The sequence below is a fragment of the Artibeus jamaicensis genome, unplaced genomic scaffold (genome assembly GCF_021234435.1).
Source record: "Artibeus jamaicensis isolate MK-2021 breed Jamaican fruit bat unplaced genomic scaffold, CSHL_Jam_final contig_76, whole genome shotgun sequence".
Classification (NCBI taxonomy): domain Eukaryota; kingdom Metazoa; phylum Chordata; class Mammalia; order Chiroptera; family Phyllostomidae; genus Artibeus; species Artibeus jamaicensis.
This window is the reverse complement of record NW_026521954.1, coordinates 24,991,446-25,013,727: the sequence shown is the minus strand read 5'-3', so window position 1 is coordinate 25,013,727 and position 22,282 is coordinate 24,991,446. Positions and strand designations below refer to the sequence as shown.

Genomic DNA, 22,282 nt, shown 5'->3' with positions numbered 1-22,282 from the left:
CGTGAGGGAGGGGCCTGCGACAGCGGCGGCGGCGGCGGCAGCCCCAGCCCGCGCAGCCCGGCTCGGCCCCGGCTCGGTCGGCGTAGCGCCGCGCGCGTCCCCTCCCGCCGCCACCGCAGCCAGGCGCCCCGGCACCAGGCCGCCGCCGCCGCCGCCGCCGGGCGCACGGACGCAGCGCGCACCGGCCGGGATGCGCGCCCGGGCCCCGGCCCGCCCCCACCCGCGGCCACCGCCCGCCCGCCGCGCGATCGCCTGACCGCGGCGCCCGCCCGGCCGCCCCTGCCTGTCCCCGGCCGCCCCCGGCCGCGATGCTCGCCCCCCGGGGCCCCGGCGGCCCGCGCCCTTGCTAGGCTGCGGCGGCATGGCCCGCGCGCCCGGCGCGACCTCTGCGGATTGCATCGGTGTGCGGCAGCGGGGCATGCCCAGGGCACCGGGCACGGCCTTCAATGGGCGAGGACACGGACACGCGGAAAATTAACCACAGCTTCCTGCGGGACCACAGCTATGTGACTGAAGGTAACGTACGTGTTGTCTGAGGCCCCCTCCGGCCGGCCGCGGCGTGGGGATGCCGTCGCACCGAGTGCCCTCCGAAGGTTTGGACCGCGCGCTGTGTGTCGTGTCCCCCCACCCCGCCCCACCCCACCCTACCCCACCCCGGCTCCGGCCCCGGAGGGAGGGAGCCCCAGGGTCCCAGCCGCCGCTGCCCGGCGGCCGGAGGGGCAGCGCCCTCCTCGCCGTCCCTCCCGCAGGCGCTTTCCGCCCCCAGGCCTGCGGGCATCCAGGATCCGCTGTGGCTGTCATTTTTAAAAAGGCCATCCCCGCGGTTAATCTGGTGAAGAAATCCCGGGCAAATCTAATGGTTTAGAACCCTGAACTGCCGTTTCAGCCCTGCCCAAAGCCTGCAGAATTTTCTAGGCTGCCCACTCCCCAGAGACCAGAAGGGACCCAGAAAAAAAATGCATGGCCAGATTCTCCCCAGGGGCAGTGTCCTGGCCCCGCCCTGTGCCCCCAGAGGCAGGGTCCCTGGGTGGTGGGAGAAGGCGGCTGGTTGGGGGTTGGTCTTTTATTCCTGGTGAATTATCCTGAGATAGAAGCAGCTGGCCCCAAACTGTCAGAATTTGCCAAAAAAAAAAAAAAGTGGGGCATGCCACTCCAAAGGGGCCCTGCATTTGAATGCCCCTAAATTGTCCCTACAAGCCCAAGCCCAGCCGCCCAGAGGCTGGTGGGAATCGGAGGGTCAACGCCCCTCTCTCATAGGCCAGTAACTTCCAGGGGTCCCTCTGCGCCACCTCCCGGTGCCCAAGGGCGGGCGGGGGGAGCTGCTGAGCCGCAGCGCGGGGCCTGCCGAGTGCAGCCGGGTGCCGGATGGGGAGAGCTAGCACGAGGTGTCGGCCGGCTGCTGCGGGGTCGCGTGCTGGAGGCCTTCTCGGGCTTGGGGACTGGAGCTGCTTCCCTGGGGACTGCTGAGGGAGAGGGTGGGTTTTTGGCAAGAGGTCCCCACGGATGCACCAGTGGGAGGGGCCCTGGGCGCCGCGTCTGCGGGGCTGGTGTGGGTGGGTGCCTGGGTCGGGGAACCTGTGTGGGCTCCGCGGTGGCGACGGTGACTCGACTCCCCATTGGTGTCCCGCCACCTTGCTGCCTGGCTTCTCCAGAAGCGAAGGCAAGCGGGTAGCCGAGCCCTTCGGAGGCCGTTGGGGTTTGGGGCTCCCAGGGCGTCCCAACCCACAGAGCAGGGGCTGGGTGTGTCACCTGGGCCCCGGGGGCTCTGTGGGTGGCGCTTCCCGCTCCCGGGAGAAGAACCGTTGAGTCATGCTTTGCTGATGGGTGTGTGTGGGGAGAGCGGGCTGGGCTGCCCAGGGCCAGGTGCTCTCTGCCGGGAGCTCGGGCCCAGGGGGCTGAAAGCCCCTTTGTCACTTGCCTGGGTGAGGTTGAGGAAGGATCAGCGCGGGCATCCCGTCAGTGGCAGAGGGTGAGAGGCCTCTGAGTTGCTGGCAGGGCGTCAGTGGTCTGGCACTGGCCAAAGGGGATCTTGGCAGGCACTCGGGTCCGGCTTTCTAGAGAAAGCCTCCCTTTTCCCGTCTCCATGTGGAGGACGGGGGACAGCGCACAGGGCTTAGCGCCTGACCCACAGGGAGCATTTGCAAACATTATTCCCTTCTTCATGCTCTCTGACCCTCTTTCTTTCATGAATTCACCAGCTCTTAGCAGGAGGGAGCGAGGGCCAAGTGCAGAGTTAGAGTAGAAAAGATGGTTTGTACTTCCTCTTTTTAAAAAAGATTATTTATTTATTTATTTTTAGAGAGAGAGGGAGGGAAGGAGGGAGGAAGACAAATATCGGCGTGTGGTTGCCTCTTGCACGCTCTCTACTGGGGACCTGGCCTGCAACCCAGGCATGTGCCCTGACTAGGAATCGAACCAGCAACCCTTTGGTTTGCAGGCCCACGCTCAATCCACTGAGCTATACCAGCCATGGTTTTACTTCCTTTTTATTCATTCAGCAATTAGTTCCTGAGCACCTACTGTGTATCAGTCACTGTTTTAGCCCTGGGGACGGGTCAGAGACCCTGCCCTTGGGCAGCCTGCGCTCTAGAAGGGACTCCTGCTAGGTGACAGGGAGGAGACTCTTCTCAGGGTCTCAGTTTCCCCATCTGTAAAGTGGGCGTGGCTAGTACCAGCCTGCCTGTCGGTCTCGGGGTGTCTGCGAGGGTCCAGAGAGGTGCTGCGTGAGGAGCCACCCTGGAAGTACATGCTGTTAACTTTATAGTGGGCAGCTGAAGTACCATGAGCTCCCTTGGTGCCCTGGGGCCTCACAAACACTCCCATGCCCCTTACCCCCATTTTATAGATGAAGGAACTGAGGCTTGGCGGTCTGCACCCCACACTGAGCGCCAGCTGTTCTGGGGCCCAGGGGTGCACAGAGGAACACGATCCGAAGTCCCTGCCCTCAGGGAGAGCAGGGTCTAGAGGAGGGAGCAATGGCCGTCACGATCTAGTCGGAATTAGATGAGATTCCCGGCCTCCCCGCAAGACCGCCACCGTTCCCACAGCTGCGCCCCTAGTCTGCAGTCCTGCCTGCAGTTCGCGCTCAGCGCACAGGACGGTCACAGACTCGGGGCAGAGGGAGTTGTGTTCAAATCCTGCTTCTGATGCCTCCTGTGCTGGGCACCCCGGGACAAGTTACTAGATCTTTCTGAGCTTCACTTCCGTTGTAAAGAGAGAATTACTAAGGACTTACAAGGTTGTTGGGACAGTGAGTGATTATGTTAATATAGAAAGCACTCAGCCTGGAGTTTGGTCTCATAGAAGCATTTACTAAACTGCGCTGTTAAAATGTAAAAGTCTTGTTCCTGTAAGAGCTTCATGAGCAAATAGTGGGCGCTGGGAGTTTGCAAAAGACCTGGGTGTTCAACTGCATGGACCCCTGGCCACTTGGTCCCCAGACGTGTCTCAGTACCCCCGGTGGCCCCGATACACTTCCTGTCCTTAGGCAGGCTGGTTTCCTCATTCCCAGGCTGTTGTGCCGCCTGCGTCCTCTACCCCTTGCTCTTCCCCTGGCTGACTCATTCTCATCCTTCAGCTCTCAAGTTCAATGCCATCTCCATGGTGTGAGTCCTGCTTGAGTCTTTGGGTCTCCTGTAACACCTCAAACACCTTGGGAAGAGCATGGGTTCTGTTTTGTTTTGTTTTTCGTTTCCCTAACTCTTGGCCCAACTCTGCTGATTGAAGGTGGAGGGTTGGGCATGGGTGCAGGTTACCTTGGGGTGCAGAGGACTTGGCCAGGATGTCTGAGTGTTGGGGAGAGGACTGCAGCTGAGGCTCTTGGGGTACTGGGTGGACCTGGGCCCTAAAAGGGGGCACTGGGGCTAGGAGAATGCCAGGAGATGCGTGTCTGTCCAGACTTTTATCTGGAGTCAGACACGGCCCGGGAAGGGCCCTTCCTGGCTCTGGTTTCTGGCTGCCACCCCAGACTCAGCTGTAGGGTGCGTGAAGCAGGTGCTCCTGGGCCAGGCTGCGTTGCAGCCTCCCTCTGCCCATCACATAGCGGTGTCTGTTCCACATGGCCGCCTTGCCCCGTAGGGCTGCATTCACCCTGCATGGCAGCATTTACCCCACACAGAGTCTCTGGGTCTGGCCCTGGGGGGCAGTGATGGACCAGACACAGAAGCTCACAGTCAGGGGCCATGGCCAGGGAGGCGGCTGGTGGTGGGTCTCTTTGGGAAGCAATGGTCGCTCCCAGCCACTTAACTGATTACACACTTTGGGGCACGTTCTTCTGCGGCCCCCTGCTTTCCTTCCTTCCAGCATCTCTGCCCTTGAACTCTGCTGTGCACAGGCCGCCCCTCCCCCGTTTCTCTAGGCCCTGTCCTTGTGCCCTTGTTGTGCTGTGGGACTTCCGAGTAATCATCTCTTCCTGCAGAGTTATCCTGATTCTACAGCTGGGGCTGTGGAAGGCGAGCTCCGAGGAGGGCAGCGACTTGCTTAGGGGTTGGAGAGGTGGGGGCACAGGCCTCTCTCCATCTGGCATTTGGGGAGGGAGTCTCTACCTCGTGCCATTGTCCCCACGTTTTGAACTCGTGCCCCATAGCACCAGCTTTCTGCCCAGGCCTCAGTGACCCTGGAGAGGGGGTGCTGCTGGCAGGAGACCTGGCGTTCAGCCAGGTTGGCACCCTGGGGCGCGTATTGTGGCCGATCCCAACAGTGAATGTTCCTCGCCCCCCTGAGAACTCGGGGGGCTCCCAGCAGGAGATCTGGGGCTGCGGCCTGGGCCAGCGTGGCCAAGCGTCACGCCGTCGCCCCTGCACTGACTGGTGGGGCATGGCCTTCGCTCTGGAGGTCAGGGGGAAAGTCGAGAGTGCCACAGGAAGCCAGGCTGAGTGCTGTGAGGGAACACGGAAGCCCCGGTGTCGCCACCAGCCACCTGGAGACCAGGGAGGCAGCAGGCCATAAGCCGTCAGCACTGCTGGTGGCAGAGGCTTTGTAGACTCGGAGGTCTGCCCTGCGAAGGGGCTCCTGTCGCTACACCGGGCCGTTCGCCACGCACTTGTTTACTTTCTATTAATCCTAACGGGGGGATGGGGGGCTCCCGGAGTGGGGCTTTTCTCATTGTCCTTCTGCAAGGTGGATGTCCAGTTCTAGTAAGATTTTCCACACCATCTCCTGGTCGTTGGTACTCGCTACTGCTTTTGGTTTTTGTCCTTGAGCCCGCAGAGCTGAGGGCGTTTTGGAGGAAGGGTTCGAGGTGGCGGCCGTGCGTGGGGGACCCGGGGCTTCAGGGGGAGGGCTTCAGTGAGACGTCTGCCGTCCACCACAAAGACACGCCTTAGCGATTCTCGGTAGTTCCTTCCAGCCTTCTTTTAAACGCCCACATCCATTTTTAAGGAAAGCTGTCATTGCTCCATGTAAACCCCTTGGAAGACGACTTTTCAAGTGGAACACGAGGTTATGGATAGTTTTCCAGCGCTCTGCCACCGGGCTGGCTTCTCGGTGTGCGGCCTCGCAGTTAGGTACAGCCCGCCCTCCCCCCAGAAGGACCCCGGGCTGGCTTAAATGCTCTGCCGTTACCGTCTAAAATTCTTAATAATTTTATCTCTGCACCCCTGTGTTGTAAGTGAGGTCTGATGGGACAATGGAGCGTGTGCGTGAGCAGAGGTGGTGCGTGCAGCAGGCGTCTGTATGGTCAAGTCCGTGACCGAGTAAGCAGGGGCGGGCAGCCCTGGGAGGCCTGCTCCTGGTGGGAACCAGAGCCCGCCCTGCACGCACAGAGGAGGCAGGCGCGTTCTGAAAGGCTCCGAGGACCAGGGGCCCCTGACGCGTCCCTTCTCGGTCACGTCGCTCCCTGCGGTAGCTGGTCACTGACGCGGAAAGCGAGGACATGGAAGGAGGGGAACGCGGACAAGGACCACCGTGGACCCAATTGGCCCTCGTCCGTCACTGTGTGCGGAGTGCGCGGGCGTCAGAGAGTGGAATCGAAGCAGAGGAGTTGGTTTTTGGGCGGCGTTTCCGCTTCTGGGGTGGGGGTGGGAGAACAAGCCTGTGGGTGCGGAGGAGGTCCCTGCACTCAAGGTGTGTCTCCGCGGTCCCACCGCCAGTTCAGAGCCTTCTGTGTGCAGAAGGATGAGTGATAGAACCTATGCCCACGACTTAAACTGTTGTCCTATTCCGAATGCCATTAAACAGCAAATAAATAAATAACACTCTGACAAGTCGAGGACAGTGACAAGGCTTTACATTTCAGTGCCTTTAATGACACTCGCCTCCTGCTTTTTGAAAGAGGGCCCTGCTTGTTCATTTTGTCCTGGGCCCCACAAACTACATCGTCGGCCCTACTATGCTGAGGAAGACAGGACTTCCTGGGAAGGTGGAACCCTTGGCCTGCCTCCCACCCCCTCGGCTCTTGTGATTGGTGGAAACGGTGAGAACCTGTCACCATTGGGCAGCTCCTCCCTATTGGGCGGGGCCGTAGCATCCCAGGGGCCCCTCGCCCCACCATGGACTGTTCCAAGAAGTGGCTATGAGTTCTCTTACTGTAGAGTCCAACCTTCACCCCTGTCTGTCCCTGCAGGCCACGGAGAGGGGGTGTGGAGTGGGAGTCTCCAGCTCGTTCCTCAAGTTCATCGTTAGTAACGCAGACTTTCCTGCTCTCCAGCCCCAGCAGGGAGGAGGGTGTGGGGCTGGTTGCCTCAGCCCGGCCCCCCGATTCCGTGGTAGGGTTGCCCACTCTCCATTCGATGGATGTTCAGTTAGTCATCCCGATTGTTGGGGACCTAGGTTGCTTTTTTTGCTTTTATAACCAACGCCGAGTGAAGGAACACTATTTGAGTACGAAGACTCCCTACCCCCATTTCTCCCCCAAATTTTGAAACAATTTTCTTAAGAGCTAGCCCTATGCACGCAATTTTAGGTACAAATTATGCACATGCTTAATGTTCCTGACACGTATTGCCAAACTATTCTCCAGAAAGTTCGTCCGTCTTACCACTGGCCAATCAGCATTAGGCATTCTAATTTGTCTGACCTTTGCAAATATCAGGGTGAGAAATATTTGTTTAATTCCTGCCTGAATACCAATGAGGTTGGACACTCGTTTCCCTTTTGTTCGACAGACATTCCAGGTTGCCCGTGTTCACCAAGTGGGGGCGCCAGATTCTGGGTGCACAGCGCTGAGGCACAAGGTCATTGCCGTCACTCATTCAGTCACTCACTCCTCCAGCCACTGTTTTGGGAGCGCCCACTATGTGCTAGGCAGGGAGAGTGAGCGGGGTGAGAGGAGGGACAGAGGAGCTGACAGAGGCCCCAGGGGCACCAACATCTAAGGGACAGGACGTTCCAGTATATTCCAGGCAGGAGGAGCAGCATGGACAAAGTGACGTCTGGTACTGGTCGCCGGCAGCCTCCAGGCTCCTCTGCCTGAGCCCAGGAGGTACCTGCCAGCCTGCCTGGGGAACAGGACCCACCTGGCACCCGCTGTGTGCCCAGGAGGACACCGCCTCCTTGCACAGTGGGGACCATTGTCCTCCAGAGCCCCAGGCTGAATGGCCCATTGAGGCAGAACAAAGGCGACTCTCAGAGGTCCCGGCTGCCCCAGGCAGGGATGGGATCTCTAACTGCAGGCCCTGGCCCTCTGCATCCCCCGCCCACAGAGGCGGTGGCCCTGCCACCTGGGGCTGCGTCTGGGGACGACTGTGAGACTTTGCAGGTTTAGACATCACTTGCAGCCCCAGTCCCAGCCAGGAGGGGCGAACCAGCTCCGGCTGAGAGACAGGACCGGATCCCAGGCCTTTCTGACACAGAGGGCCTGGGGCCCTGTCCCACACAGCCTGCCCCGGTGCATGTGGTGGACACGTCTGCTGCTTCCGTGCACAGCGCGGGGCGTGTGTCCGAGTGCCTGAGCGAGGGGAGGAACGGTCCGCCTTCAGGTCTGACCCCAGGGCCGTCCAGGTCCTTTGTTTTTAACCAGATGCCACAGCTTCCCTGGTCGGTTCCCCGAGTCGAAGCGCTGTCACGGGCACGGGTCCGGCAGGCGCAGATTTCAGGTGAATGATGCCCGCCCCCGCCCCACGGTTCCGGCTGCTCCAGTAACGGGGTGATTGCCCAGCGTGCAAGGTTCACCCTCGTCCTTCGGCCCACACATCACTGCGTGAGGAACAGATCACACCGTGATCCACGCCCCGGTCACTTCCCGCCACGTCTGTCCCTGGTTGGTCACCGCGCTTCTGCTAGTTCGTGCTGGGACCACAAAGCACTTCGTGGCGTGGCCTCCTGGCCTCCCTGTGCAGCATTTTCCAGCAACGCGAAGTCCAGGGCACACTGGCCCACCAGGAGGACGTTCGGCCGGGGCTGGAAGTGGTGCTGCTGGGAGAGAGGCCCGGGGGGGGGGGGCGGTCAGTGGTGGAAACCACGGCCCTGGATAAAGCCGCCGGGACGGGAAGAGTGACGATGCCGGAGGAGGTGACACCGGAAGGGGCACCTTGTGGCCAGACCCTCTCGTGAAGATCGATCAGGATGTGGAAGGCACGAAGAATAAAGCCTTGGACTTAGACAGACAGCCCTTGGAGGACATGCACGGAACAGACGCCTGGCCGCCGTCCTAAGTTGTGTGACAAGTGGGAGGAAGTGGCCCGCACCATTCACGCTACTCTTGATATATGTTAAAGGAAGAAATAAAGTACGCGAACTCTCAATTTGTCTAATATTTTAAATTGCTATGCACTCAGTAAATGCTGGTTTTACCACTTTTATTTTCCAGTACATTTGTAACCATCAGGGAGGGAGTCTGTAATGTCTTGGAAAAGGTAGAGGTCCTGGAACTTCTGTAATGTCCGCCTTGACTGTTGGTCCCTTTGAATGGCTGCCTCGAGCACGGCCACCCTTGGTGAGAACTCCGGGCACTGACGCCAGTGGACAGCGTCTGTGCTGCGTGGCCCGCCCCGGCTGCCCCACATCCCGGCCATGGCAATGTGTGAGCCCTGGCTGGGGGTGGCGGTTGGTGCTCCCTGACAGGGTGACAGCTCAGGGAGGTGAGATTCCTCACCGCAGAGGTGGCGGGCGGCCCACGTGTCACCGAGAGAGGGACACACACTCCCTCCCCTGTGTTCCCCCTGCCGGCCTGTCCGCGTTGGAAGCAGTCTGGGACCAGCGGCACTGGCCGAAGGAGTTGGGGCCTGGGCTGTGCTGGTCCCACCCCGGCTTCTTTGGTGTGGAAGGTGCCGGAAACAGCCCTGACTGGAGTGCAGCCGGGAGGAGAGGGCGGGCTCTCCGCACAAGCTGTGGGACAGAATCTGTCACTGCAGAAAGGCCCTTCGTGTGGTACATGAGAACTAACTAGGTTGTGTGTGTTGAGACGCCCCTTGTGAGGAGGTTTGGGTTTCGTTGCAGTGTTTGTTCATCTCCTTACAGACACATTGGAGAATGCAGCAGTGGAACAAGGGCGGAAATAACATCCTGATTTCACGCCGGGAAACTTTGTTTCATTCTTGTTACATTTCCTTCTTACCAGCGGGCTTGTAATTGTCATGGAAACACAGTCTTGTATCTTTTCAATATTTAACTCGCTGGAAGCTTTGCCCCTTGTTGTCACACACTCTGAGTAAACAAGTTTTAATGGCTACATAATAGTCCGTGGTAGACATAATGATCGATCGATTCAGTTACTACGGATTCCCTCATCAGACTCTGGCTGAGTGCTTGTGGTGGGTGTGGGGGTGGGAGGGTGTGTGGGGAGGGGGAGGAATCGAGCCCCCCTGGAACCAGGGAGGCGTAGGCAGATGCTCCTAACCCAGTGCAACGGAGCACTTCGGGATGGGGTTGGGGGTGGGGCCGGGTCACAGCCTGGGAGCAGGTGGGCAGAGATGCTGAGTCCGGAGCAGGGGGCAGGGAGCTGCAGGCCGGCACAGCAGGAGGGAGTTGGGGAGAAGGCACGGGGTGGAGGGGCGGGGATGTCTGGGCAGAACCCCCGGGTGAGGAAGAGCACGGCTCCGGGGTGCTGGGGCGCCCACCTGCTGGTCTTGGAGCTCCTGGGCCGGCACTGCCGGTGAGCCGAAGACACAGGCTGCTGGAGGGGAAGGAAGGAGGAGGGGACAAAGAGCGCCTCTCTGCAGGGGTTTGGAGAGCGGAAGTGGAGGGCGAGCGGCCCACACGGGACGTGAGCACTTCCAGGAGCCACAGGAGAGCCCGGGGGGCGTCCAGCGGGCAGCAGAGGGCTGGGGGAGGGGAGGTGGCCGGGGGACCAGGCCGTCCAGGCACCGTTGGGGCCTGTGGTGTGGCGGTGGAGGGGCTCGAAGCTCCTTCGGGGTCTTTGGTCAACACCAGAGTGCAGGGCTGCAGGGGGAACGCCAGCGGGAGGCTGGCGGTGCAGGGGCAGCGGGTGGAGGGTGTGCCAGACCCCCTGCCCTTGGGCACCCACCGATGTGCCACCTTCGGGGGTTTTAAGACGGGAGCAGCCCCCTAGTGAATGTACATTTTCCTGTATTTCGGTTCTTCCTGCAATTCTCTGGCTATCTGGGAATACAATTTCTTGGTGAAGGGCCAGGGGTGTTCTTTAGGGCCTGAACAAAGGTTCAAACATCGTGTTGCCTATGAAAGTAAAAACGACCGCATCTCTTAGTTCGGAGGATCTCTAAAAGAGCAAGGCCACATGCGTCACACAGCGGTTGGGGACTAACCTGCAGATCACTGCACACCCATCCATCTCTGTCTCTCTGGCTTAAAAAAAAAAAAAGAGGGAAGGACCGATCTCCGCTCCGGCCCACGGTGGCGCTGGGCTGTGCTCATTGTCTCCGGGAGGGCATCTGACGGCGGCGCGGTCGGCTCTGCCCTGGACTCTGCCCGGCTTGTCTTCATGGGGGGTAATGATGGTGATGGCGGTGACGAGCGCCCTTTCTGGACTGCTCCTGTGTCGCCCGTGATGTCCCTGAGCTCGCTGGAACGTCGTAGGAGCGGTGGGAGGCAGCGCAAATGGCCCCGCCTGTGTGTCAGGAAACAGCCACGCGGGGGGTGGGGCAGGGGTGTCACGTGCCCAAAGTCTCACAGTGAGAGTTGTGGCTGCTCTTGCTGTGCCACCAACCACTCTGCTCTCAGTGACTTAAGACAAGAAGCGTCCCAGTGTGTCCCCTGGACTCTGTGGAGCAGAAACTGGGGCTGGGCAGGTGGGGCCGCTGTGCTCGGAGCAGTAACTGCTGAGTCTCCCTTTCAAGCTGGGGAGCGGGGCGCCAGGGGGTCCCTGCTGCTTTCACCCACCCGCTCCCCGCGATGCCCGGAGGCTGACGTCCCCTGGACTGTGGGCGGCCCTGGGCTCTAACGAACAGCCTGGGGGCTACAGTCGATAATGCTGCACTCTGTACCCGAAAGTTGTTTCGGGAACAGGCCTTAAATACTCTCAGCACAGGAAGGAAAGGGTAACATGTAACCTGATGGGGTGTCAGCCAGCACTGAGGTGGCAATCATTCTGCAGTATGCACGTGAGTGTGTGGGATCGACACGTTGTGTACTTTAAAGGGATACAGTGTTACCTGTCACTTACATCTCAGTAAAGCGAGGAAGAAGCAGCATAGGAAACGAGAAGAAAATCTTTCTTGGGGGGCGGCTAGACTGCCTGCAGACCGGCCTCTCTGTGCGAGTATCATGCGGCGGTTATTCACGTAACAGAGGTTGGTTGGGGTGCTGCCAGTCTGTGGCCCCCGACTCCCCGCTGCAGGTATGCTGTGAGGCGCCCACACTGGGGATGGTGGCCCCTCCACGGGCTCAGGGCTGTAGAGGGGATGCAGGTGGGCTGGCCGGTGTTTCTGCTCCGATGACCCCCGTGCACTTGGCCCTGAGCCCACGCAGACCTCCCAGGTCACCGCTGTTGCCCCGCCAGCGGAAGCAGCTTTATTGGAAGCCGGATGGCCCTTGGCACACACACACCCACCTCCTGGAGGACGAGGACAGCTCTCGGGGTGAATGTGCCAGAAGGGAAGGAAGCCACCCTGCTGTTCAGTGAGAACGCACGGGTCCCTGCTCTGGGTAGGCCGGGCAGTGTCCAGGCACTGTCCCCGAGGCAGATGCCACCATTGTCCCCATTCAACAGCCCTGGGCCCGGAGCTCACTACGGAGGAGGAGAAAGGACCTGCTAGTCTCAGGGAGTGAGGGGAGGAGCTGGGGCTGTGGGGCCTGTCTGTCCTGCCCGACCCCGCCCCCGCCCCCTGCACCTCCTCCACCAGGAATATCTTCCGGTCTTGTTCCGAATGACAGGTGAGCTTTGCAATCATCTTAGAATCATCACTGTGAGTCCCAGGCAAAGGGTGGTAGGCCTTTGTCTTCTGAAGAGGGAGCCATCGGCCCAGACTAGAGGCGCCCCTGGCCTCCGAGTGCCTGGGGCTCCCTGAGCTCGGGGCCTCAGGGTGCGGCCACCGGACGGGCGGGTGCCCTGGGTGTGACCGACGGGGACTGCAGCCTGCCCCGTGGGAACGCTGGCCTGACAGAGTCCTGTGGCTGCACCCACACCTGTAAGTTTTTCTAAAAAGCAGCTTCATTCAGACATAATCCACACACCATGCAATTCACCTATTTAAAGGGCACAAGTCAACGGCTGTTTGATATGTCCCATAATTAATTTTCTGAAGACTGTGGTAAAAGTACGTATTCTATATATCACAACATTTGCCATTTTGACCATTTTTAAGGGGCTAAATTAGTGGCATTAACTGCATTCTGCATATGTGGCCATCACCGCTGTGCCGTTTGTTTCGGAACTCGTCACCCCAGCCAGAAGCTCTGTGTCCCGAGGACCAGGGCCTCCCCCAGCCCCGGGGCCTCTGTGCTGGGCCCTGTCTGGGCTAACTGGGCCCCCGGGGGCCTTGGCTACGCACAGCCACGCACCGTGGGTCCTGTGAGCCGAGCTAGTGTCCACGGGGAGAGGGAAGTTAGATCGTGGACAGGCCGAGGTTCCCCGGGAGGAAAGGAGTCACAGAGGTGGCCTTGGGGTTCTGCCGGAGGGAGAGGTGGGGGACGCTTCCCAAAGGCACCGCGCCCCAGCCGGGGAACTCGTGTGGGCGGATTCACGCCCATCCTACCAACCGTTGCTGCATTTTCTGGCCCCTGTCTCACTTGAACTGTGGGCGTCTGAGGGGGCAGTGGCCTTCCCTTGTCACAGAGGAGGAAACTGAGAGTCAGAGCTGTGACCTTCCCAGCCAGGAGGAGGCGGAGCTGAGGCTGGCTCCGGAGGCTGTGGCACCACCCTTAACTCCGCCCCTTCCTTTTGGGGCCCCTCCCCCACGTGTGTCTTGGGTGCTGGCATGTCTGCGAGAGGGATTTGGGACACCCTAGGCTGGCCTCGTTCTGCGTCCCTTCCCCGTGGGCAGTCGGCCTCTCCAGACCTCCGCGTCTGCAGCTCTAAACGGGGCCGGAAGAGCGCCCCCTGGGGTCCGTTCTCGGCTGGACTGAGACAGCACATTGGGTGTGTCTGACGCTCAGGAAGGCCCATCAGATGCTGTCTTTCTGCTGACGGTGGATGTCTGGACAGAGGAAGAAGCCACACTCAGCTCGTCCACACTTGTCATTGTCCCTGGGAAAGATTCTGCAGGGAGACTGAGGCCTTGACCCTCCTCCTGACCCACCGCCGTCCCAGCCCACCCCTTTAACCATGGACGGCGGCCTGCTGTTTAGCCCAGGGATGGGGGCAGCCTGTGGGGGGCCGTGAAGCTGGGCAAGGGAGTCAGCTGGGCCCCAGGGACCCACGCACGTGAGCTCCATGACTGGGGCTCAGTGGTAACTTCGCTTCCAGGCGACGACTCCCTGAGTCCCAGGCGTGGGAACGTGTGGGGTGGGGCCGGGGACACTCAGGGCCCACCCTGTGGCCCAGACACACCTTTTTGATGGCACCGTCCCTGCAGGTGACCCAGTTTTCAAAACCCTGAACTGGGGCATTTGTCCGGTGCAGGTGTGTGTCCATATGGGGACAGCAGGCTGGCAGATGATAAACTGGGGCAGTGGCTGAAAACCTGGGGGCTGGGGCCGCTGTGGCTGTGTCTTTGTGAGGGGCCATGCTGTGTGGTGACAGGTGGTGACGGCGGCCCGGAGACCCCCGTGCAGGCCCAGGCAGTGCAGCCTGGCTGTGTGACCCTGGCAGGCCGCACGGCCTCCTTGGCCTCAGTTCCCTCCGGTGTAAAATGAAGACCCTGCCAGGGGACGTGAGCGCTCGTGTGTCACCTGGAGCAAGGGCGTCTGCAGGAGGGACTGCACGTGGGTGTGAGGCCTGTACCCCCGGGGCCCAGGAGGGCTGGAAGGGGCCGGCTTCACTCAGGAATGGAGGGAAGGCAGGCAGGCATCTGTTTTGGCAGCAGAGCTGGGCCTGCCCCCAGTCTCCTGTGAAGGCTGCTGGGAGGCCCTGCCCCCAGTCCTCATGCTGCCGTAAGACCCTCCTGACCCTCCCCGCCCCGGTCAGGCTGCTCCAGGGACAGAGGGCTGCTCTGATTTGTAGGTCTGGGACCGGTCATGACATAAGGGGACGGGCCTACGGCACCTACCGTGCGTCAGGTGCTGGGTGGGGGCGGGGACATGGCTGTGGATGTGACCGACGAGGTCCATACCCTGGGAGCCCCAGAACAGACCAGATGGGCCAGGGACCAGTGCTGGGGCCGTGGTGGGGCGGGGTCTCGGGGCCGGGCTGCCCAGAGGAGGGCCGGGTGGTGGGAAGTCAGGGAGGGCTTCCCGGAAGAAGCGGATTCATCCAGCGTGTATTTACCAGGGCCTGCCGCGTGTGGGTTGGTGTTGGGGACACAGGAGACACAGAGTCCTGAGGGAGTTCTAGGATCTAAGGAGAAGCAGGAGTGTGTGTGTGGGAGAGGGCTCCAGAGCCAGGCCGGAGGGAGGCACAGGCAGGAGCTGGCTCAGCTGTGCCCGGGAGGCCAGGCTTAAGGCCCATCTGTGGCTCGTGGGGTTGTTCTCTCCAACTGATGGACAAGGACACAGAGGCAGGGGTTTCACAGCTCATAGTAGGCAGGCTGGGACTTGAACCCAGGCCCGCAGAGGCCAAAGCCAGCCTTTGCTCAGGTCTGCAGTGACCTCCTTACACCCCAGGACAGCCGGGCAGGTACCACATCCCAGTGGCTCAGGGGCTCCTTGGCAACCCCCCACCCCTGCCTGCCTTCACTGCCGGCTGGGATGGCAGGAATCCCCAGAGCTGACCCGCTGTGCGGTCATCTGGCATTTCCCATAAAGCACTTGGCGAGCTTTGAGAGGGCAGTGGAGCCGTGGCCTGATTTTTCTCTGACCCCGATGAAGAACTGGGTAGTCGCTCTCCCCACGAGACAGACCCGGGTTTATGCTGAAAATGGAGGCGTCGATGGCGGGTGAGGGGAAGCCGGTGTTTGTAGAATAGGTGTCGTGACACAGGTGCCGGATACTGGCCAGGGGCACCGCAGCCCTTACCTCGGGGAGCATCTGCGGTCGGTGCTGGGGCCCCGCAGTGCCTCACACCCTGCAACAGAGGGGAACACTGAGGCTCAGAGGGGTCGGCTCCTTGCCCAGGGCCACGCAGCAAGCAGCAGGGTGTGGGAACTGGGGTTCCGCCCAGCTTTGCCCGACTCCAGGGAACGCCGTTCCCACCACAGCCGGTGGCTCCCAGAGCTAATTTTGCTGCTGCGGGAGCCTCACCCTGCAGGGCTGTGTAGGGCAGGCAACCCCACAAACGAGAATGAAGAGGGAACCCTCGCCAAACGGCCCCGAAGCTCTCCCAGCGGCTCTGCCTCGCTGGTCCCCGGGAAGCCTTGCTCCCGCCTCCAGGATGGACGGCTTCCCTGGGAATCAGAGGCCACCAGCACTCGGCTTCCGGAGAGAGGAGAAGAGCAGGTTCTGGCCGCTCGGCGCAGGCACCTGGCGGAGATGCATCTCGTTTTCTGGAAGTCTCAGGCAGGGCCTGGGGGGAGCCTGGGTGGTCCTCATTCCTGCCGAACGCCCGGCTGCTGCTGTCCTGTCCTGTGCACACACCCTGCCCTGCTCGGGGCTGCGGATGTCCCCACAGGGCGTCCCTTCTCACAGACACTGGGCTGGGGACTCCAAAGGGGGGACAGTGCCCTATGAGGCTTGGGGGTTCCCTGTGCCTCGTATCTGTATAATTCTGTATTTTCATTTCTCTCAAATACGTATTTAGTGGAACTTCATTATCAGTTACTTTTATGGTCATTAAAAGCCAAAGTCATTTTATTATTGGAAACTGGAGGCCCCTACTCTCACATGGTCAAGTGCAGTTCGCCCTCGGAGGTGGCGAGCCGTGAGGCGCGCCCTTCCTGACCTGGCCGGTTCTCTGTGCTGGCTGGCGGGCTTCATCTCGGGCTCGGAGTGCAGCCGATTCAGGGGCCACCCGTGGGAGACCTGACGCGGTTGTGGTTTTGTTTCTGCCCCGTTTTGCGTGTTGCTGCGACTTCACGCCACACTGTGTCTCTGAGGATTCCTCCCCGGAGTGGAAATTGGAGGGTCAAGGGTGCTTGTATTTTTACTGTGATCGCTGTGGTCAGCGTAGTGGGGCCCGGCTCCGCAGCCCTCGCCAGCGTCCAGGTTCATGGCTTCTTGTGCTTACGGAGCCTTTCTTTGAGGAATATTCCCCAGGCCTCCCCTCTGCCTGGGCAGCCTGCTGGGAAGACGCTGGGAGGGGAGAGTCCAGGCGCTGCCCTCGGGGGCGCTCAGTCACTTGCCCTGGCCGGGCTCCCGCAGGGGCACCTGAGGGGATGGAGGTGGGCTGGCTACCAAGGCCGAGTGTGGGGAAATCTCCAGGCTGGGGGGGTTGTGGCAGGGGTCTCTGCGGGACCTGCTGGTCCCGTCGGGGTCACAGCCACTGGCTTGTGGTGCCTTGCTGATCTGGGGTGAGGGGCACAGCCCGTCACACAGAAGGCCTTGGAGGTGGCAGTTCCGGTCCTCGGCCCTGCCCCAAGGGCTCCTGGCCGAAGGCCCTGGGGAGCGTCGCGTGGCTTCCACGGCCCCAGCTCACCCACCTCCCTGGGTTGGCAGGAGGGAGGAGTGGGCCTAGGGGGACAGACGTGTGTGGCGGCAGCTCGGTGCACCCCCTGCCCTGACTGTCCAGCAGGGACCCGAGGCTGAGCCTTCTGCAGGCCACTGCTTGGAGCTGGCTGGGGAGGGCGGGACAGTCAGGAGGCCTGGGCCTGGGTCCAGGCAGGCCCCCCGTCCGTGGGACCTCTTGGGGCGCCCGTGTCCCCATCAGCAGAGGTATGGGGTGGGGGTAGCAGCTCTCAGGTCAGAGGGTGGCTGTGCGAACTATGGGGGCGTGGAAAGGCCTGGAGTGTCTCCTCAGAGAAAGTGCCCAGTAGACGTTTGCCGGAGTTTCCCTTCTCACTGCCTGGAGGTCTTCGGAGACCCACCCGGCCACGCTCTTCTCATTTGCTGGCTGCCATCGATGGCGGTGGTTGAACATGCACGGGGGGGCTGCCCCTCCTTGCCACCGGGGATTGCTCACTGAGTGGGTGCTGTGTGGGCCCGAGACGTTCCCCCAGTCTGTTAGGGTCCTTAGGCAAATCCTCCCCCCTCTCACCTCAGGGTGGGACGGGGCCAGTGGTTTGGGGCTGTGGGACTTGGGTGGGCCTGTCCGGGTCCCTCTGCTCTCACCTGAGGCACTTGAGACATTGAGGGATCTAAGTCCGGGGGCTGTCCAGGTCCTGCTGGCTGCCGCCGTGACAGACCCTGGGTGGGGTCCCTGTAAACCTGGGTGGGCTCGGAGCCTTCTCAAAGGGAGGCAGCTGGATGTTGCAGGTGTCGTTGCCAGTGTCCCGCATGTCTTCCCATCGCCAGGGGAACAGGCTCGTGGCACCCTTGGCCCTTGTCCTCTTTGTTGGGGGGCGGGGTGGGGTGGCCTGGGCCCGGCCCTGGGCCTCGCCCTTCCTGTGGCATCCTGGGTGCTGGTGAGTGCTAGCCTCCGCCTCCTCACTCCGCCCCAGCTCTCCCTCCGAGGGGAAGAACCGCAGCCTGGGGGCGGGGTTATTTCAAGGGGATCCCCATGGAAACGGGAGGGGGAGGAGCTGCGTCGGCTCCTGGTAACAGGAGTTGAGTTGCCGTGGCTGCACATCCCTGGCTGAGCAGTGTGTGGTCCTCTGCTGGCACCTTCTCTGCACCTCGTGGGTCTCAGACTGGGAGTCTTGGCCAGGGAGAGGCCAGTGAGTGTGACCCTGCCGCTGGCACTGCCTGCCCGAGCCCCCGAGGCTCCTTCACAGGAGACCCAGGGACCTCCCAGGGGCCCCAGGCCTGGCCTGGCCAGAAGCGCTCTTCTCTCCAGCAGGTCTCGGGTGGCGGCCGGCACGGCTTCGCCGAGTTCTCGTGGCGGGGCTCTGGGCTTCGTGTCTGTTTGTAGCCGTTGCATCCCTCAGTGCTCCGCCGAGACCCCCCTCGTTTACCCACTCCCCTCCACCTGTCGGATTTCCTTTCGCACACACAGCACCCTCTGCTCAGTGAGCAGCCTCACTTTGCTCGTCTGCTCGGTGGGGACACAGATGCCAGCCCTCGCACACAGCTGGTGAGGCTGGTGGCAGGTGGGCTCGCTGCGCGGGTACCAGCAGTGTCTCCAGGGCCACAGGGTGGGGGGATGAACTGGGGGTGTCCTGGGGAGGGGCTCGGGGCCTCGGATACCCGCAGAAGTGTCCTGAGCATGACGGTGAGGCCCCTCAGCTGCTGTGAGCCCAGCGTGTGCGCGGCCCCTGCTGGCGTGCAGTGGGATCTCGAGGCTCTCGCTGGTCCCACCCCAGTCCCATTTGGCGGGGGAGGCTGACGTCCACGTTACAGATGAGGAAACCGAGGCCGAGGGAGCCAGCGTGGCTTTGCCTGCCCCTGGGAAGGCACAGAGCTGGGACTCAAGCCCAGCCCTGACCCCAGCTCCGGCCCTGGGCTCGGACCGCCCTGGCTGGAGGTGGGAGTGGGCGGGGGTGGGACTGGAGCAGGCTGTGCCGGGTGGTCGGGGAGGGGGACCCAGTGCTGTGGCCAGGGGCAGGTGGAGGTGCCGGGTTCTCGTCTCTGGATAAGAGCGGACGCTCTCTGGGTGTGTCCCGTGGGTCAGGTGCTGTTCTAAGCTCACCACCGGAACCCCCCACGCAGTCCCGTGGGCTTCCTGCTGGTCAGACAGAGAGGCTGGGTAATGTGTCAGAGTCTCTCAGCCAGGAGGTGACAGGGTGTGGCTCTCGGAGAGTGTCCAGCGCAGCCTCCTCAGGGGCTGGAGGCCACATGGCCATTCGAGGGGCAGGTGTCCCCCTGCTTCAGGTCCCGGGACATCTGGGGAGGTGGGGCCCCGTGCTTCCCTGAGAACATCACATGGGGGTCAGGATATTTGGGGCGAACAGGGGCTTTGGCGCTTAGAATGGCCTCTGAGCCACTTGGGTTCGTGAAAATGACATATTTCAAACTCCATTTTTTTCTTAAAACTTGAACTTCGCAGTCTCGCCAGCCGCTTATGAAGCTGCCCCGGTGTGTGCGGTGACAGTCCCCGTGTCTTGTTCTGGGGCAGCTGGGTGGAACAGGCCAGACTGCCGCAGACGGTGTGTGCTCTCGCGAACGCAGTTAGTCCAGTCCCCTCCGAGTGGTTCAGGTTGGCGGATTTGACGCGAGTTTGAGGATTTAACAGCCGCTCATCTGTGCACCGGACAGCTCTCTGCTGCGCGCAGGAGCGTGTTTCAGTGTGTCCCAGGAAAAAGTGCTGCGTCTGTCCCTCCAGGCACCGCCGGGAAACGCGGGGGCGGGGTGTGTGTCTGCACCGGGAGTCTCCTTCTATCTGGAGCTTCCTCGTGTTCAGAGAGGTTCAGGAACGCAGCCTGCCCCCTTAGCACCTCCAGGGGCAGAGCTGCTGCGCAGGCAGGGCGGGGCAGGGCGGGGCCAGGCGCAGTGATGCCAGGGGCCGAGGGGGAAGTCGCAGCGCCCCGAGAGCAGTCCACAGTCATCCTGACTTCCCTGCGAACCGTCCGGGGACCCAGGCTAACGGTGCGACCTGTCTGCCTCCGTCCCCTGCTCTGTCAGCTGGGGAGTGGCCCTTCGGCTGTGTGGGGTTGGGGGGACTGCGTAGGAAGAGGGTGTGGGAATGGCCGCGCCCCGCAGGCCTCCCAACACAGGCACCGGTCTGGTTCCCCTTCCTGGGCAATGCCCTCGTGTCTTCGTGGAGAGCTCGGCGGGCGTCCGTGCACCCCTTCTGTGTCCCCTGTTTGTCGCTTTTCTGATCTGTCAGCTGTTTCTTCATCAGGGGTTTGCACCCAGGTCGGCTTCCAAACTCAGCCACGAACAAGGGCTGCGGGCAGTACACAACGTGACCGGGTATGGCGGCGTGCGCTGCCATTGTCCTGGGCCAGCCCAACACCGGCCTCCTCACGCCACCTGCACACCTGTGTGGGCCAAACAAGGCAGCCGGGCAAGATGTACCTGGGGCCCTTGGACCAGATGGCCCATAAGGGACCCCCGTGGGGGACAGTAAGGAGGGAACACGCTGACTGAGCCCCCAGCCTCGCCCAGAGCCTCTCGCAGCCTCGAGACATGGGGCTCAGAGAGGTCGAGCTGCCAGTGAAAGTCAAAGTCACACAGCCAGGAAGTGGTAGGTGGGATTTGAACCCAGGGCTCCCTAACTTCTTAGCTCAAGTTCTGCCCACTGCGCTCTGAGATTTTCGGTCACTGTTCTGGCTGAGGGCCATGGCAGTGACATACAGAAATATTTGTAAGTAGGGGCGACTCGTGCAGGAGTAAGCCGAGTCCTCTCCCAGTGACCGATGACGCCCAGGTCCTGGGGCACCCTTGGGCCTTCGTAGGCCAGTTGAGACTGCTTCCTGGAGCGGTATGGGACAGCCAGGAGGGACGGTGTGGTCCGGGGGTCCTAAGATCCCGCTGGCCTATAAGAAGCTTTCTAATAAATTCACGTGGACCTAGTCTGTCCAGGTGGCTGGTGGGTGGGCTGCCTGAGGCCCCCCTGAGAGTCAGCAGGGCCTCGTCCCCTCTGGAAGTTTACACTCGTGAGGCCACTCTAGGGCTGTGAGGCCTCCAGTGGAAAACAGCGTCCCCTCGATGTGTGGACATGTGTGGTGAGTGGCGGTGATCACCAGTGGAGGCCGTCAAGCACGGTGATTCGGATCACAACCTTCGGAGCTCAGCTGACTCAAGGTCAAGGCCTCCGGTGGCCCTGGGTGAGTCATGCAGATTCTCTGAGCCTCGTCTGGGCTGTAGTAGGAGGAAGGCAGGTGCCTCCCAGAGGGGGTTCTGGGGACCCAAAGCTCACTGCAGAGCCCACCTCTCGGCCAACAGCCCAGACCCTGGGGTCATACCATGTGCATTCAACCCCTACTCCTCTCACTAGCTGTGTGGCCCGGGCGGAGTTGCTCACCCTCTCTGTGCCTTGGCTCCTTTATCTGTAATGTGAGGGTGATAAAACTGCGCTCCTGTCCTGGGGTTGTTGGGAACTTAAGTGAGTTAATTTGGTGCCACACTGAGTGTGGGCCAGGGACACAGCGAGGGCTCTGCTTATGGCCGTGGTCATTGTCGTCCTCACTGTAATCTCCCCAAGCCTTCTGGTGCCATGCTGTGTATGGCGTGCAGTGGGGCCTGGGGCCACCTGAACTGAACTGAGCTGAATGATCAGCAAAACATCACGATCATGGACTGGTGGCCCCAGGGGCTGAAGCAGGTGGCGGAAGGCGGGGTTGCCCCCCTGTGGGTGTCTGCAGGGTCTAAGTAGACTGGCCCTGGGCCTGGACTTTTGCCCACTCTCCTACCTTCCTGCCAAGAGCAGGTGGGAGCTGGTGCTGCGCCCCTGGCGGGAGAACCCTCTGCAGCCCTGGGCTTGGCAGGGAGCGTGGGCCTTCTGCTGGTGGGGACAGATGGCCGGGAGGGGCAGGCCAGGTGCTGGGAGCATGGGTGGGGGCAGGCTAGTTGGACAGTCTGGTGGCCTCCTCACCCTGGGCCCGCCCAAGCCGCCGGCAGATCCATCCCACGCCAAGATGCCACATGTCACAGCCTTCTGAGTCAAATCAGACTGTGACAGCCTGAGCTCACAGCTCAGGGGACAGGGCGAATCTGAGAACTCGGGGGTCATCTTCGCCAGCTGGCTTTTGCCGCCCACGGCCAGTGTTTGGCTCAGAGGGGCTGTGTGACCCAGGTGTCAGGGGCTCCTGCCATGGCTGGTGAGACGTGCTCTGAGGGCAGAGGGCAGAGGAGGAAGGGGCTGTGCGGGCTGGGGACCTCAGGCGCCCGGCACTTACTTCTGGCGGCAGCTCTAGCAGGAGGGCCTGTGACCTGAGTCATAGAGACGCGGAGACTCTGGGGCTGGGCCCTTCCTGGAGAC

At 61.6% G+C, this 22,282-nt stretch overlaps 1 protein-coding gene across 1 annotated transcript in view; it reads left to right on the top strand.

Annotated features, from left to right (window-relative positions):
* Positions 1-319: 319 nt before the first annotated feature.
* Positions 320-22,282, top strand: part of PPP2R2C (protein phosphatase 2 regulatory subunit Bgamma) — an 84,306-nt gene continuing 62,343 nt past the window's right edge. Inside the window, exon 1 of the mRNA XM_037126914.2 lies at positions 320-516. Coding sequence (XP_036982809.1) covers positions 447-516 — 70 coding nt within the window. The 5' untranslated portion in view covers positions 320-446. The remainder of the gene's footprint in view (positions 517-22,282) is intronic.